At 40.7% G+C, this 12,985-nt stretch overlaps 1 protein-coding gene across 1 annotated transcript in view; it reads right to left on the bottom strand.

The window, feature by feature from the left end:
- Positions 1-12,985, bottom strand: part of CCDC77 (coiled-coil domain containing 77) — a 65,992-nt gene that overhangs the window by 17,192 nt on the left and 35,815 nt on the right. Inside the window, 2 exon segments of the mRNA XM_079142375.1 lie at positions 4,661-4,733; positions 6,591-6,687. Of these exon segments, the coding sequence (XP_078998501.1) occupies positions 4,661-4,733; positions 6,591-6,687 (170 nt within the window).

The raw sequence follows: 12,985 nt of genomic DNA, 5'->3' as shown, positions 1-12,985 counted from the left end.
AAGAGGAGGAACATGGCAGCTTGGATTCGGAGTGACTGCACCAGAGCTACACGCAGTTGCCAGAGGAGAAGCCGCGCAGCGAGCTGTTTGGACTCAGAACGGCTGCTTCTGAACACCGGGGCCTGCCCTGAGGACGAGGAGGAGGAAGAGGAGCGCGGCCGCTTGGATTCAGGGTGACTACACCAGAGCTACAGGCGGTTGCCAGAGGAGGGGCTGCGTGGCGAGCTGTTTGGACTCAGACCACTTCTGAACACCGGGGCCTGCCCGGAGGAGTAGGAGGAGGAGGAGGAGGAGCACGGCGGGTCGTTTGGACTCGCAGTGACTGCATTGGAGCTCCAGGCAGCTGCTCAGAGGAGAAGGCGAATGGTGAGTTGTTTGGACTTAAAGTGACAGCTCCTGAACACAGGGGGGCTGCCTGGAGGAGAAGCGTGGTGCGTGGTGGGACGCTTGGTCTTGAGTGGCCGCACCAGAGCTCCGGGCGGTTGCCCAGAGGACCCGTGCAGCAGGTCACGTGGATTCAGAGCCACTCAGAGCGACCGCTCCTGAACACCCGGGGGGTTATCTGGAGAAGGAGGAGGAACGGGGAGGGTCACTTCGACTCGGAGTGATTGATTGCCCAGGGCTACGGGTGGTTGGTGGGAGGTGGAGGCACGCAGTGAGTTTCTTGGACTCCTAGTGACCGCACCGGAATACTGGGCGGCTGTCTGGAGGAAGAGGCGTGTGGCGGGTCTCTGGGACTCAGAGCGATTGTACGGGGCCCCAGGTGGCTGCTCAGAGGAGGGGCCGCATAGCCAGGCAATTAGGTGCAGAGCAGGGTCCCAGGATCTAGGAGGCTTCTTGGTGGAAGAGCCGCACAGAGACAGGCTTAGGGTGGAGCGAAGGTTCCAGGCCTGCGGGCAGATTCTCTGAGAAGGGGCAGCCTAAGGAGATTCATCTGCGAAGGGTGAGGCTCCCAGGCCCAGGAGGTAGGGCCGGGCCCCTGGGAACTTTGCAGAGGAAGGCAGCCCAGCCCAGGCGGTAGCTGTAAATTGAGGGGAACCTCTAGGAGGGAACTGACCAGCGAGACCTCCCCACCGGGTGAGTCTTCCCTGCTGGGTGAGGTTTCCCCACAAGGACGGTAAAACCAGAGACTCAGGCCCAAACAGGCCTTGCCTCAGCCCGCAGCCTAGGTCCCCTTTGGATGACCATTGGTCAACAAGTGGAGGCACCTCTGCCCACTAGCAGGGATTATACCCCACCTGAAGGCCACCACTCCTAGAGAGGCAGCTTCCTTGTGGAGCACCGCATTATCAACTTCCTCCAGGACTTCAGCCTACTGAAGGCTAAGGGGGGATATATATAGAAATCTTCAGGGACATTGTAAGTCAATAGAGGAAATCTGCAATATCTCAGCGGTCCACTGATACCTGAACAATATGAGAAAACAAGGAAAGAAAATGCTGCAAACAAATCTAGATGTTACATCAATAAAACCCAATGACAGAAGAAATGCATGGCAGAAGAAATGACAGAAAAGGAGTTCAGAATGTACATAATTAAAATGATCAGAGAAGCAAACGATGAGATGAAAGAGCAAATGCATGCACTGAATGATGAGATGAAAGAGCAAATGCAAGCATTGAATGATCGCACCAATCGACAATTAAAAGAGCAAATACAGGAAGCAAAAGATCATTTCAATAAAGAGTTAGAGATATTGAAAAAAAACCAAACAGAAATCCTTGACATGAAGGAAACAATAAACCAAATTAAGAACTCCATAGAAAGCATATCCAATAGGATAGAACACCTGGAAGACAGAACCTCAGACATTGAAGACAAAATATTTAACCTTGAAAACAAAGTTGAACAAACAGAGAAGATGGTAAGAAATCATGAACAGAATCTACAAGAACTATGGGATATCATGATAAGGCCAAATTTAAGAATTATTGGGATTGAGGAAGGCCTAGAGAAACAAGCCAAAGGAATGAACAACCTATTCAATGAAATAATATCAGAAAATTTCCCAAATCTGAAGAATGAAATGGAAAATCAAGTTCAAGAGGCTTATAGGACTCCAAATACACAAAATTACAACAGACCCACACCAAGGCACATTATAATGAAAATACCGAACATACAAAATAAAGACAGAATTTTAAAGGCTGTGAAAGAAAAGAACCAAATTACATTCAGGGGGAAACCAATACGGATATCAGCAGATTTTTCAATCCAGACCCTAAAAGCTAGAAGGGCCTGGAACAACATTTTTCAAGCCCTGAAAGAAAATGGATGCCAACCAAGAATCTTATACCCAGCAAAACTTACCTTCAAATTTGATGATGAAATAAAATCCTTCCATGATAAACAAAAGCTAAAAGAATTTACAAAAAAAAAGCCAGCATTACAGAACATTCTCAGCAAAATATTCCATGAGGAAGAGATGAAAAACAAAGAAGCAAATCAGCAAAGGGAGGAATTATCCTAAAGGAATTGTCAAATAAAGGAGGAAACAAGTTGTGTCAAACAAATAAATAAATAAAATTTAAAAAATGAACCAAACGACCAGAAAACCATATCATATCTCTATAATAACCCTGAATGTTAATGGCCTGAATTCATCAATCAAAAGACATAGACTGGCAGATTGGATTAAAAAGAAAGATCCAACAATATGTTGCCTGCAAGAGACTCACCTCATAGAAAAAGATACCCATAGACTAAAGGTGAAAGGATGGGGAAAAACATACCATGCACATGGACTCAGCAAAAAAGCTGGAGTATCCATCCTCATTTCCAATAATGTGGACTTCAAGCCAAAGTTAGTCAGAAGGGATAAAGAACCATAGAAAGAAAGCCAAAGAGGGAGAAGGTCCTAAGAGAGAGATGCTATCTAGGGGTTTTTATGGATTTGATCTGCCCCTATAGATGACAGGCGGGTACAGAATTTAGAAAGGGGGCCAATCAACTCTATTTTGCCTTTTGTCAACAAATCCGAAGAAAAGTGATTTATAAGCCTTCATCAGCACAAGGGTCGGGGTGAGGGTCTGTTGATGTAAGAGAGAGTACCTTGTGGTGTTGGTCATGTCTAGGGCCCATTAAGGAACTGTCCTTGTGGTTAGGAATAGCTGGGTTCAGAACTTTGAGTTCCCAGTTCTCTGTTCCTCCTTTTTTTCTCTGAGACCCTTTCCCTGACTGACTATGGGTAGTCTACCTTTCTGTCTCAGAAGTTTTGTGACACATTACTAACTTTACTTTGCCAAAGTCCAAACAGAGCACTCAGTTCTGCTTTGATTAATGCTGATGTAACACACTATTATCTAATTGGGTTAAAATGCATAAAATCATCCTATAGTTTGAAAAGAGAAGAAAAAAGGAGAAAGTGGCTTAATTACGGCTCTAGAAGGGAAAGTCTGTTCTAAAATCTGACAAAAAACCAAAACGTGGAGAAGTTGGAGGATGCAGAAGCCAACAAGTTTGCAAAACGAAGGTACCTTTCCCAGCAGACTATCATCTGAGCAGCTTTGGATTGATAACTTAGAAAATAAGTAATGTTATGACCTGACAACTTAATAGAAGGAAAGATCAAAAGAGAGGGACAGGAAGAAAGAGAGAGAGGAAGGTATAAAGGGAAGGCAGAAGGAAAGAGATTAACATGATGTCCAGTGGGGAAAAGTAACTGGTTAAGAGAAACTTTCACTTTTAATTTTGTCCCTTCTGTAGAGTTGAAATTTTTAAAAAGTCAAGTACAGTTATTATTTTTATTTTTAAATGCAAATTAACAGAGTGCCAATTAATTGAGTGCCAGCTAGTTAAAATTTCAGTGTGTACAGTTCTCCCTGGCACAATAACATGAAGATACAAGATGTTTTTTTCTTACCAGTCTTAAAACCATTTTTCTGAAGGAGTTGACTGAAAAATTGAAATCCAAAAGATACTTTAAAATATGAATTCCACAGTAATATTTTAATCCTTTATTTAAATTTTTTTTGTATTTGTAGATAGATAACATACCTTTATTTTTTTATTTTTATGTGGTGCTGAGGATCGAACCCAGTGCCTCCCACATGCTAGACAACTGCTCTGCCACTGAGCTACAGCCCCAGCCCTAATCCTTTATTCTTAACATTTCAAAAGGTGCTTTATATATGCCTGTCATTATTATATCCAAAAGTAATTACTTAGATATTGGAAAAAACTAAGGGTGCCAACATGACAAAAATCATGCATGTTCAATATAAAACATTGTTTTAGAAAGTATGCATTATAAAAAAAAAAATACCCTTAAAAAAAAATTGTATATTTCAAAACAGCTAGTAGAAAAGATTTTAAATGTTGCCCAAACTAAGAAATGATAGGTGATTTCTATGTCAATTTTCCTGATATGTTCACTATATATCACATACACTATTGAAATGCCACCCTGTGTCCCATAAATATATACAATTGTTGTATATCAATTAAAAAAATATTAAAACAAAACAACAACAACAACAAAAATCTGCACTGAATAAAGTACAGATTCTTGGATGATTCAGGAAGCTCAATAAGATCTTAGACCACCAAAGACATCATCATGAACATGAGTTATCACTGGATAGTGGGAGAAATTTCTAATTATTTACACCGTCATTTTTAATTCAGCATCAATGAGACTTTCTAATAACAGGGTTGTTACCTGGTTTGGGAGCTGAAGACTCATTCTGTTCACATACACCTATAGCCTGGATAGTCTTTTGAAGAATGCTGACCTGAAGAACCAAAAAGGGATATATGAGTATCTTTCCTGCAAGTATGAAGTTTTACTTTTTAGCCTAATTCTACAGATTCCACACTATTTTTAAGTTAAATTTGTCAAAGCTGAATAATTATGTAAGGCTGTTATGCATGTGAGAGGCAACACAGGCAAAGTAACTGGGTTTTTAGATAAAACCCAGTGTTGATAGAAACTAAAACAATAAAATTACAGGGATATTTCACAAAACATGATAAAAAAAAAAGTGCTCTTTTACAAGGGCCTTTAAAAAAAGTAATAGAAATATTACATATTACAGAAATATTCATATGTAAGTATGAGTAAAAATTCTAATGAGAAATTGAAAATTCTAATTGAATTGAAATTCAATTCTCTAATGAGAATTGAAAATTCTAATGAGAAAGTGAAGAAAAAAAAGGAACCAGGCATAGTAATGCATGCCTATAATTCCAGGTCACCAGGAGAATCTCAAGTTCAAAGCCAGGATGGGGAACTTAGGGAGATTCTATCTCTGTCTCAAAATAAAAATAAAAAGAACTGGGGTTATAGTTCAGTGGCAAAATACCCCTGGGTTGGATCCCCAGTATTGGGGGGAAAAAAAAAGTGAAAAATGGAAACAGTAAACAGTATACACATACATGTAAACATTTCCCTCCCTCCCTCCCTTCCTTCCTTTCTTTCACAGTGTTGAGATAGAACCCAGAACTTCCTGTATGCAAGGCAAATACTTTATCACTGAGATCTATCTCCAGCCCTACATAAATATTTCATTTTTTGTTTTGTTTTTTGGTACTGGGGTTTGAATCCAGGAGTGCTTAACCACTGAGCTACATCCTCAGCCTTTTAAAAAAAAAAAATTTTTTTTTTTTTTTTTTTTTTTTTTGTGGTACTGGGGATCGAACTCAGGGCCTTGTGCTTGCAAGGCAAGCACTCTACCAGCTGAGCTATCTCCCCAGCCCTAAATTTTTTTAATTTGAAACAGTGTCTCACTAAATTGCTTAGGACCTTGCTAAATTGCTGAGGCTGACCTCGAACTTGTGATCCTCCTGCCTCAATCTCCCAAACCACTGGGATTACAGGCATGTGCTACCACATCAGGCTCCTACATAAATATTTCTGTAAGAATGGAAAAAAGAACTACAAGTATATATACCAAACTATTTTTATATTTTGGAACTGGGAATTGAACCCAGGAGCACTTAACCACAAGCCACATCCCCGTCCCTTTATATTTTGAGACAGGGTCTTGCTAAGTGCTCAGGCTGGCCTTGAACTTGTAATCCTCCTGCCTCAGCCTCCGGAGTTGCTACGATTACAGGTGTGCAACACCACACCTGGCTATACCAAACTATTAATTATGGTTCATCTGCAGGTTAGAGGATTAAGGGAAACTATCATTCTTATATGATAGATTTCTGTACTCTGTATTTGTTTTTTAATAAATACCATGTACTACATTTGTAATCAGTATAATATTTTTTAAAATCTTAACTACTGAAACTTTCCACAAAGTCTACCCCTATTTTCCTCTCTAATCTCAAGTTAAAATATCTACCCCTCTGGGCTTTAGGTTTCTTTCTCTTTTTTGTGATGTTGGGGTAGAACCCAGGGCCTCATGCATGCATGCTAATCAAGCACTGCACCATGGCTTTAGGTTTCTAAATGTGGAAATGAGGTAAACAATGCTACTTCCTAAGGTTTTTGAAGGAAAATGCTTTGTAAACTCAGGTCAACATGGAACTGTACTGGTTAACTACTCTCCTTGAGTCTTCTTTAGCAAGTGCTAAATTCCTGACTATGGACCTCCACTTTATTTTGTAAAGCCCACACTCAACACCCAAAAATTACTTACTTTGTGGGGAGGCTCCTTATAAAAATAGGTCACTTCTCCAGTATTCGTTCCCACAAGAGCCAAGAGATTCTGAATCTTTTTCTTGTCTTCTAGTTCTCTGCAATTGTCACAGAAAATTAGCAAACGTCATATATCCCAAGGATATATTCTATTTCTATTTCTAATATATTCTAATATATTTCTATATATAATAGAATATATTTCTATTATGTATAGAAATTATTTCTATAATATAATATATTTCTAATATATTTCTAATATATTCTATATTCTATTCTATTTCAAGGATCTCCCTTCTGACTTGTTTTTAAAACAGTAATGTCAAATTAAAATTGAACAGGACTTATCTAGACCTCAGCTCTAGTTAAGACATCAGGTATTTTTAACTAGAAAGTCAGAGATGAGGGGACAGGAAATAATTTCTTAGCTGGTCCTAGAAGGTGGAATGGGGAGGTTCACTGCCTAGATCCTTCTCTTCGGTACTGATGGGCTCATTCCCCTGATTCCCAGGAAATGTTGCCTACTGATGGTTCACAGTAGAATCTCTCCAGAACTGGTCTCAGCCAAAGGGAATTGCTTCCCTGACTTATGCCTCCTATTCCTCAGGGACAGCCCACATCCAATGCCTGGTCAATGAGGGAATATAAACACCCAATCTCCTTGCCTCAGTGACCCTTGTGGTGTTGCGCCCCTTGTTGGCTGAGGTGTGCTGTAACTGAATCACAGTGGAAATTCTCCATCTGCCCAATCAGGCTTTCCTTATTTCCTCAGAGGTGGTTTTTCCTCAGAGCACTCACCCCAAAACTTCCTGCAAGCAAATCTTTCATTGTGTAGTTTGTTTCCCAGGGAACCTAACCTGATACCAGACAGCTGATATCAGGACTGCACCAAAGAAGCAAACTCTAAAGAGTGATTTCAGAGCTAGTGATATGAGACAGTTCATAGAACAAAGTGTTTCTAGGAGCAAGACAAATGGGGAATCAATTGGGTATAGCTTAAATAATCAAAATACCCAAAGATGGAAAAGGGGCTGAAGATTGTGTTCCATTAAGAAGTCATAATACCTGTCACAGTACCTGCAGATTTGATTATACATGGCTGCCGCCATTTTGAGACAACAGCTAAGCCCTGTAGGACCCCTGGCCGAACTGACCGAGTCCCTTCTCCAGGATCCCTCAGCCCGACCAATCACTCCCTGCCTCTGGGGCTCTCACATCAACTGACTGCTCCCTGCCGCCAGGACCCCCAGACCAACTGACTGTGCCCTATCACCGGGACCCCAGACCGACTGATTGCACCCGGCCTCCAGGATCCCACAACCACACCAAACACACCGGACCTCCAGGACCCCTGCTGGACCAACTGCATCCTGTCTCCAGGACCTCCAGCTGACCACGTCCACCCCTGAGCTGCAGCTCCCCATTTGCCAACAGATTTGGAAGCCAGAGCAGCCATCTTGGACAATCCTGGAAGCTGTAGCTCCGATCTTCGATCTTTGGGTGGGGCAAATCCCATCCTGCGACGCCTGCTGGAGGCTTGAAGCTCATTCTCAGGTACCTCTCATACACTGGGCTACTGAACACTGGGAGGTTTCATTACAATATGGCTATTATACAGTAGATTTTCTTTTTTCTCCTTTTTTAAAAAAATATTTAAGTTTTTATTTCTTTACGTTTCTTGCTTTCTTTTCCTTCTGTTTACCTGTTCCCTCAGAGTCGCTTTCTCCCTTATTTACATGATGTTATTGTCCCCATAGGGTCTATTTGGTCTAGGATTGCATAGTGTCTGGTTTGGGCACTGCTAATATTGATCTCCCCTTAAAGAAAGGGTTTTGGAAACCTATAGGGCCACTATAAGCCTATAGGGGGAAATCTGCAATACCCCAGATCTGCAGCGCTAGAGGGGAAGATACATGAACAACATGAAAAAACAAGGGAAGAAAATGATCCAAACAAATCTAGATTGTATAGTAATAGAATCCAATGACAGTATGGTAGAAGAAATGTCAGAAAAGAACTTCAGATTATACATGATTAAGATGATTCGCGAAGCAAAGGATGAGATTAGAGAGCAAATGCAGGCAATGAATGATAATATCAATAAGCTGAAAGAGCACCTGCAGGAAGCAAAAGATCATTTCAACAAAGAGATAGAGATTCTCAAGAAGTCATAATCTCTGGTGCTTCCCAGACTATAAGATGAAGAAGAGGCTGGTCCTAGAAGGCAAAGACCTGTAACATCTCAGCAAGTGTACAAGGTAAATGATTCCCCCAATTCTTCAACAAAAGGCCTGCAGTCATTTATTCAAGTAGTTATGCCAGGGTAAAGAGAATACCCTGGCATTTCGAGGATTGCTGTATGCAGTATCTGAGATAACAATGATGCCTGGTAATGTGAAGCATCACCATGGCACAAGGCATATGGGGACAATGGAATAAATGGAATTTTGGTGCAGCTCACAGTGGGTCTATTAGAGCCACAGATACAATCAATAGGCACTTTCCCAGTTACCAAATGTATAATCAGAATGCACATACTTGGTAATTGGCAGAACCTCCAAATTAGTTTGTTTCTGGAGTCAAACAAGTAGAAGCCTTTGACACCACACCCAGTCAAGATGGTAAATACACTTAAAAGATGCAAAGGGGAGAGCCTTATCAAATCCTCATTTCATTCATCAGTATGATCTACACAAAAGAAGTTTGGATTCTGGAGGATAACAGTAGACTATAACCAGGTAAGTTCCAATTTCAGTCATTATGCCAGATGCAGTATCTTTGCTACAGCAGATATTAACTTGATCAGAGGTATATGGAATGTGGCCACTGATAAGGTGAATGCATTCTTTTCTATCCCTCCAAGGACCAAAAGAAGTTCACATTCAAGCAAGGTGGGCAAGAGTGTACTTTTTATAGTCTTTCCCTAGGGCCATGTTAACTCCTTTGCTCTCTGTCAATACAGTATAAAAGGACCTGGATTCTACAGATCACATTTTTTCACTACTGATAACATCATATTAAGTTAGAAAGCATGGACAAGGGATAGCAAACGCACTGGAATAAGATAAGTGTGTTCCAGAGGGTTGGAGATAAACCTGATAAAGATATTAGTGAAGATTTCAGGGATCTGATCTCAGCATGCCAGAACAATTCCTTCAAAGTAAAAGGCAAAATTATACCTGCTATCGTAAAGAAGGGAATGTAATGCCTGGAAGGCCCTGGAGACATGTATTCTGTATTTTGGAGTACTGTTCCAACCCACATATAAAGTGACATGAAAACTGAGCTTTCAGTGTGGCCAGAGCTGAAAGGAGGTTCTGCACTGAGTCAAAACTTTGGTACAAGCAGCTCTGGTGCTCAGGTCATATGACCTGAGAGATTTTATGGTACATGTGGTTGGGACAGGAATCATGAGGAGTTTATGGTTGACCTTATTATAAGAATCATAACAGACCCTCTGAGAATCTGGAGTAAGACCATACCATGTAGAGCTGAGAATAATAACATTTGAAAAGCAGCTTCTGTCATGCGGCTGGATCCTGCCAAGATGGAGTGCTTAACTATGGGAAATCCAGAAATCACATAGTTAACTCCTTTCAAAATGATGCTGGGACTGGGGATGAGGTTCAGTGGTAGAGTGTCTGCTTGGAATGTGTGAGGCCATGGGTTCAATCCCCAGCATCACACACACATACACCCAAAAAAGATGGTAGGAAATGGGCATGGTAATGCACACCTATAATTCCCAGCAACTTGAGAGGCCGAGGCAGAAGGATTTCAAGTTCAAAGCCAGTATCAGCAACTTAGGGAGACCCTCAGCAACTTAGTGAGGCTCTGTCTCAAAATAAAAAATAAAAAGGAGTGGAGATATAGCTCAGTGGTAAGGTGCCCCTGGGTTCAATCCCTAGTACTAAAATAATGATGATGATGGCGGGGAGCGAGGCTGGATATCTACATGCAAAGAATGAAGTTGACCCTTGATATCATATATAAAAATTTACTGAAAGCCAGGCACAGTGGCCCATGTTTGTAATCCCAGCAGCTCATGAGGCTGAGGCAGGAGCATCACGAGTTCAAAGCCAGACTCAGCAACTTAGTGAGGTCCTAAAGTAACTCAGTAACTCAGTGAGGTCCTAAAGCAAATCAGTAAGACCCTATCTCTAAATAAAATATAAAAAAGGGCTGGAGTTGGGTGTGGTGGTGCAAGCCTGTAATCCCAGCATCTCGGGAGACTAAGGCAGGAGGATCACGAGTTCAAACCCAGCCTCAGCAACCGGGCAAGACCTCAACTTTAAATAAAATATAAAAAGGGCTGGAGATGTGCTCAGTGGTTAAGTGCCTTTGAGTTCAATTCCCCCATACCAAAAAAAAAAAAAAAAAAAAGCAGGGGCTGGAGATGTGATTCAGTGATTAGGCGCCCCTGTGTTCAACCACTGGTACAAAAAAAAAAAAATTCACTCATAATGGATCAACACCCAAATGTAAATACTAAAACTATGAAATTATTAGAAGAAAACATAGAGGAAAAGCTTTTGACATTGGATTTAGCAAAAATTTCTTGTATATATCAAAAGCAGACATAACTAAAGGAAAAATAGATAAATCAGATGACTACGACAAAATTTAAAACTTTTGTGCATCAGAGGATGCTAATAAGAGAGTGAAAAGGCAATCTAGAAAATGGAAGAAAATACTGAAAATGATGAATACAATAAGGGTTTAATATCCAGAATATATAAAGAACTTGCATAACCCAATAATGACAACAAAACAACCCAATTAAAAACTGGACAAGGGACATGAACTGACATTTCTTCAAAGATATAAAAATGGCCAATAAGTACATGAAAATATGCCAACATTGTCATTAAGGAAGTGCAAATCAAAACCATAATGAAATAAGCCCGCATATCTATTAAGATGGCAACTGTCAAAAACATCAGAAAATGGGGCTGGGGATGGAGCTCAGTGGTAGAGTGCTTGCCTAGCACATGTGAGGCACTGGGTTCCATCCTCAGCACCACATAAAAAATAAAAAAATAAATAAATAAAAGATATTGTGTCTATAACTAAAAATATTTTTAAAAAGTATCAGAAAATACTGCCAGGCCTGGAGGCACATGCCTGTAATCCCAGCAACTCAGGAGAATGAGGCAGGAGGAGAGCAAGTTCAAAGTGAGCCTCAGCAATTGAGTGAAGCCCTAAGCAACTTAGCAAGATCCTGCCTCAAAATAAAAAAGTTTTTTTTTAATTATAAAAAAAGGGGGGGCTGGGGATATGGCTCAGTTGGTAGAGTGTTTGCCTGGCAAGCACAAGGCCCTGGGTTCAACCCCCAGTACCACGAAAGAAAAAAAAAAGGGGGGGGGGGCGGGGGCTGGGGATGTGGCTCAGTGGTCAAGTGCCTCTCGGTTTAATCCCTAGTACCAAAAAAACAAAACAAAACAAGACAAACAATCACAAATGCTGGCAAGGATGTGGAGAAACTAGAACCCATATGTACTATTAGTAGGAATGTAAACTGGCATAGCCACTAAGAATAGTATAGCAATTCCTCAAAAAATTAAAAATAAAATAACTGAGTAATTCACTAATACCATTTCTGGATATATACCCATTAGCATTGAAAGCAGGGTCTTGAAGAGAGATTTTCACACCCATGTTCACAGTAGTACTATTCCCAATCACCAAAACATAGAAGCAACCAAGTGTCCAATGATGAATATACAAACAAAATACGATATAGACATACAATGACATATTGTTGAGCCTTGAAAAGAAATTCTGACACATGCTATAATATGGATAAACCTAAGTCATTCCATTAAGTGAAATAAGCCAGACACAAAATGAGGAATATTGCATGATTCTACTTACATGAGTTATCTATAGACAAACTCATGGAAACAGAAAAAAGCATAGTTGTGATGGTTATACAACAATGTGAATTCACCTTATGCCAGTAAACACTAAAAACAGTTAAAATGGCAAAAAAAAAAAAAATTTTTTTTTGACCAGAGACTGAGCCCAAGGGGTGTTTAATCACTGATCCACATCCCCAGCCCTTTTTATTTTTCATTTTGAGACAAGGTCTTGTTAAACTGCTTAGGGCCTCAATAAGTTGCTGAGACTGGCTTTGAACTTGTGATCCTCCTGCCTCAGCTACTGGTGTGTGCCATCATGCCCTGCTTAAAATGGTAAATTTTATCTGAGAGACAGTGAAAGAGAGAGAGAGAGAGAGAGAGAGAGAGAGAGAGAGAGAGAGAGAGAGAGAGAGAGACAAGTACACTGTAATGCACTGCTTAGATGCACCTTTTAGAATCAAGATAGCCATCTCCAGGTGCTAATTCCTTCTCAAGGATTGTGCTTGGGAGAAGGAGGCTGCTTCTCCCAAGTCTT

This window comes from Sciurus vulgaris (assembly GCF_902686455.1).
Source record: "Sciurus vulgaris genome assembly, chromosome: 5".
Classification (NCBI taxonomy): Eukaryota; Metazoa; Chordata; class Mammalia; order Rodentia; family Sciuridae; genus Sciurus; species Sciurus vulgaris.
Note: the sequence above shows the minus strand (reverse complement) of the source record. Positions and strands in the feature narration are given on the sequence as shown.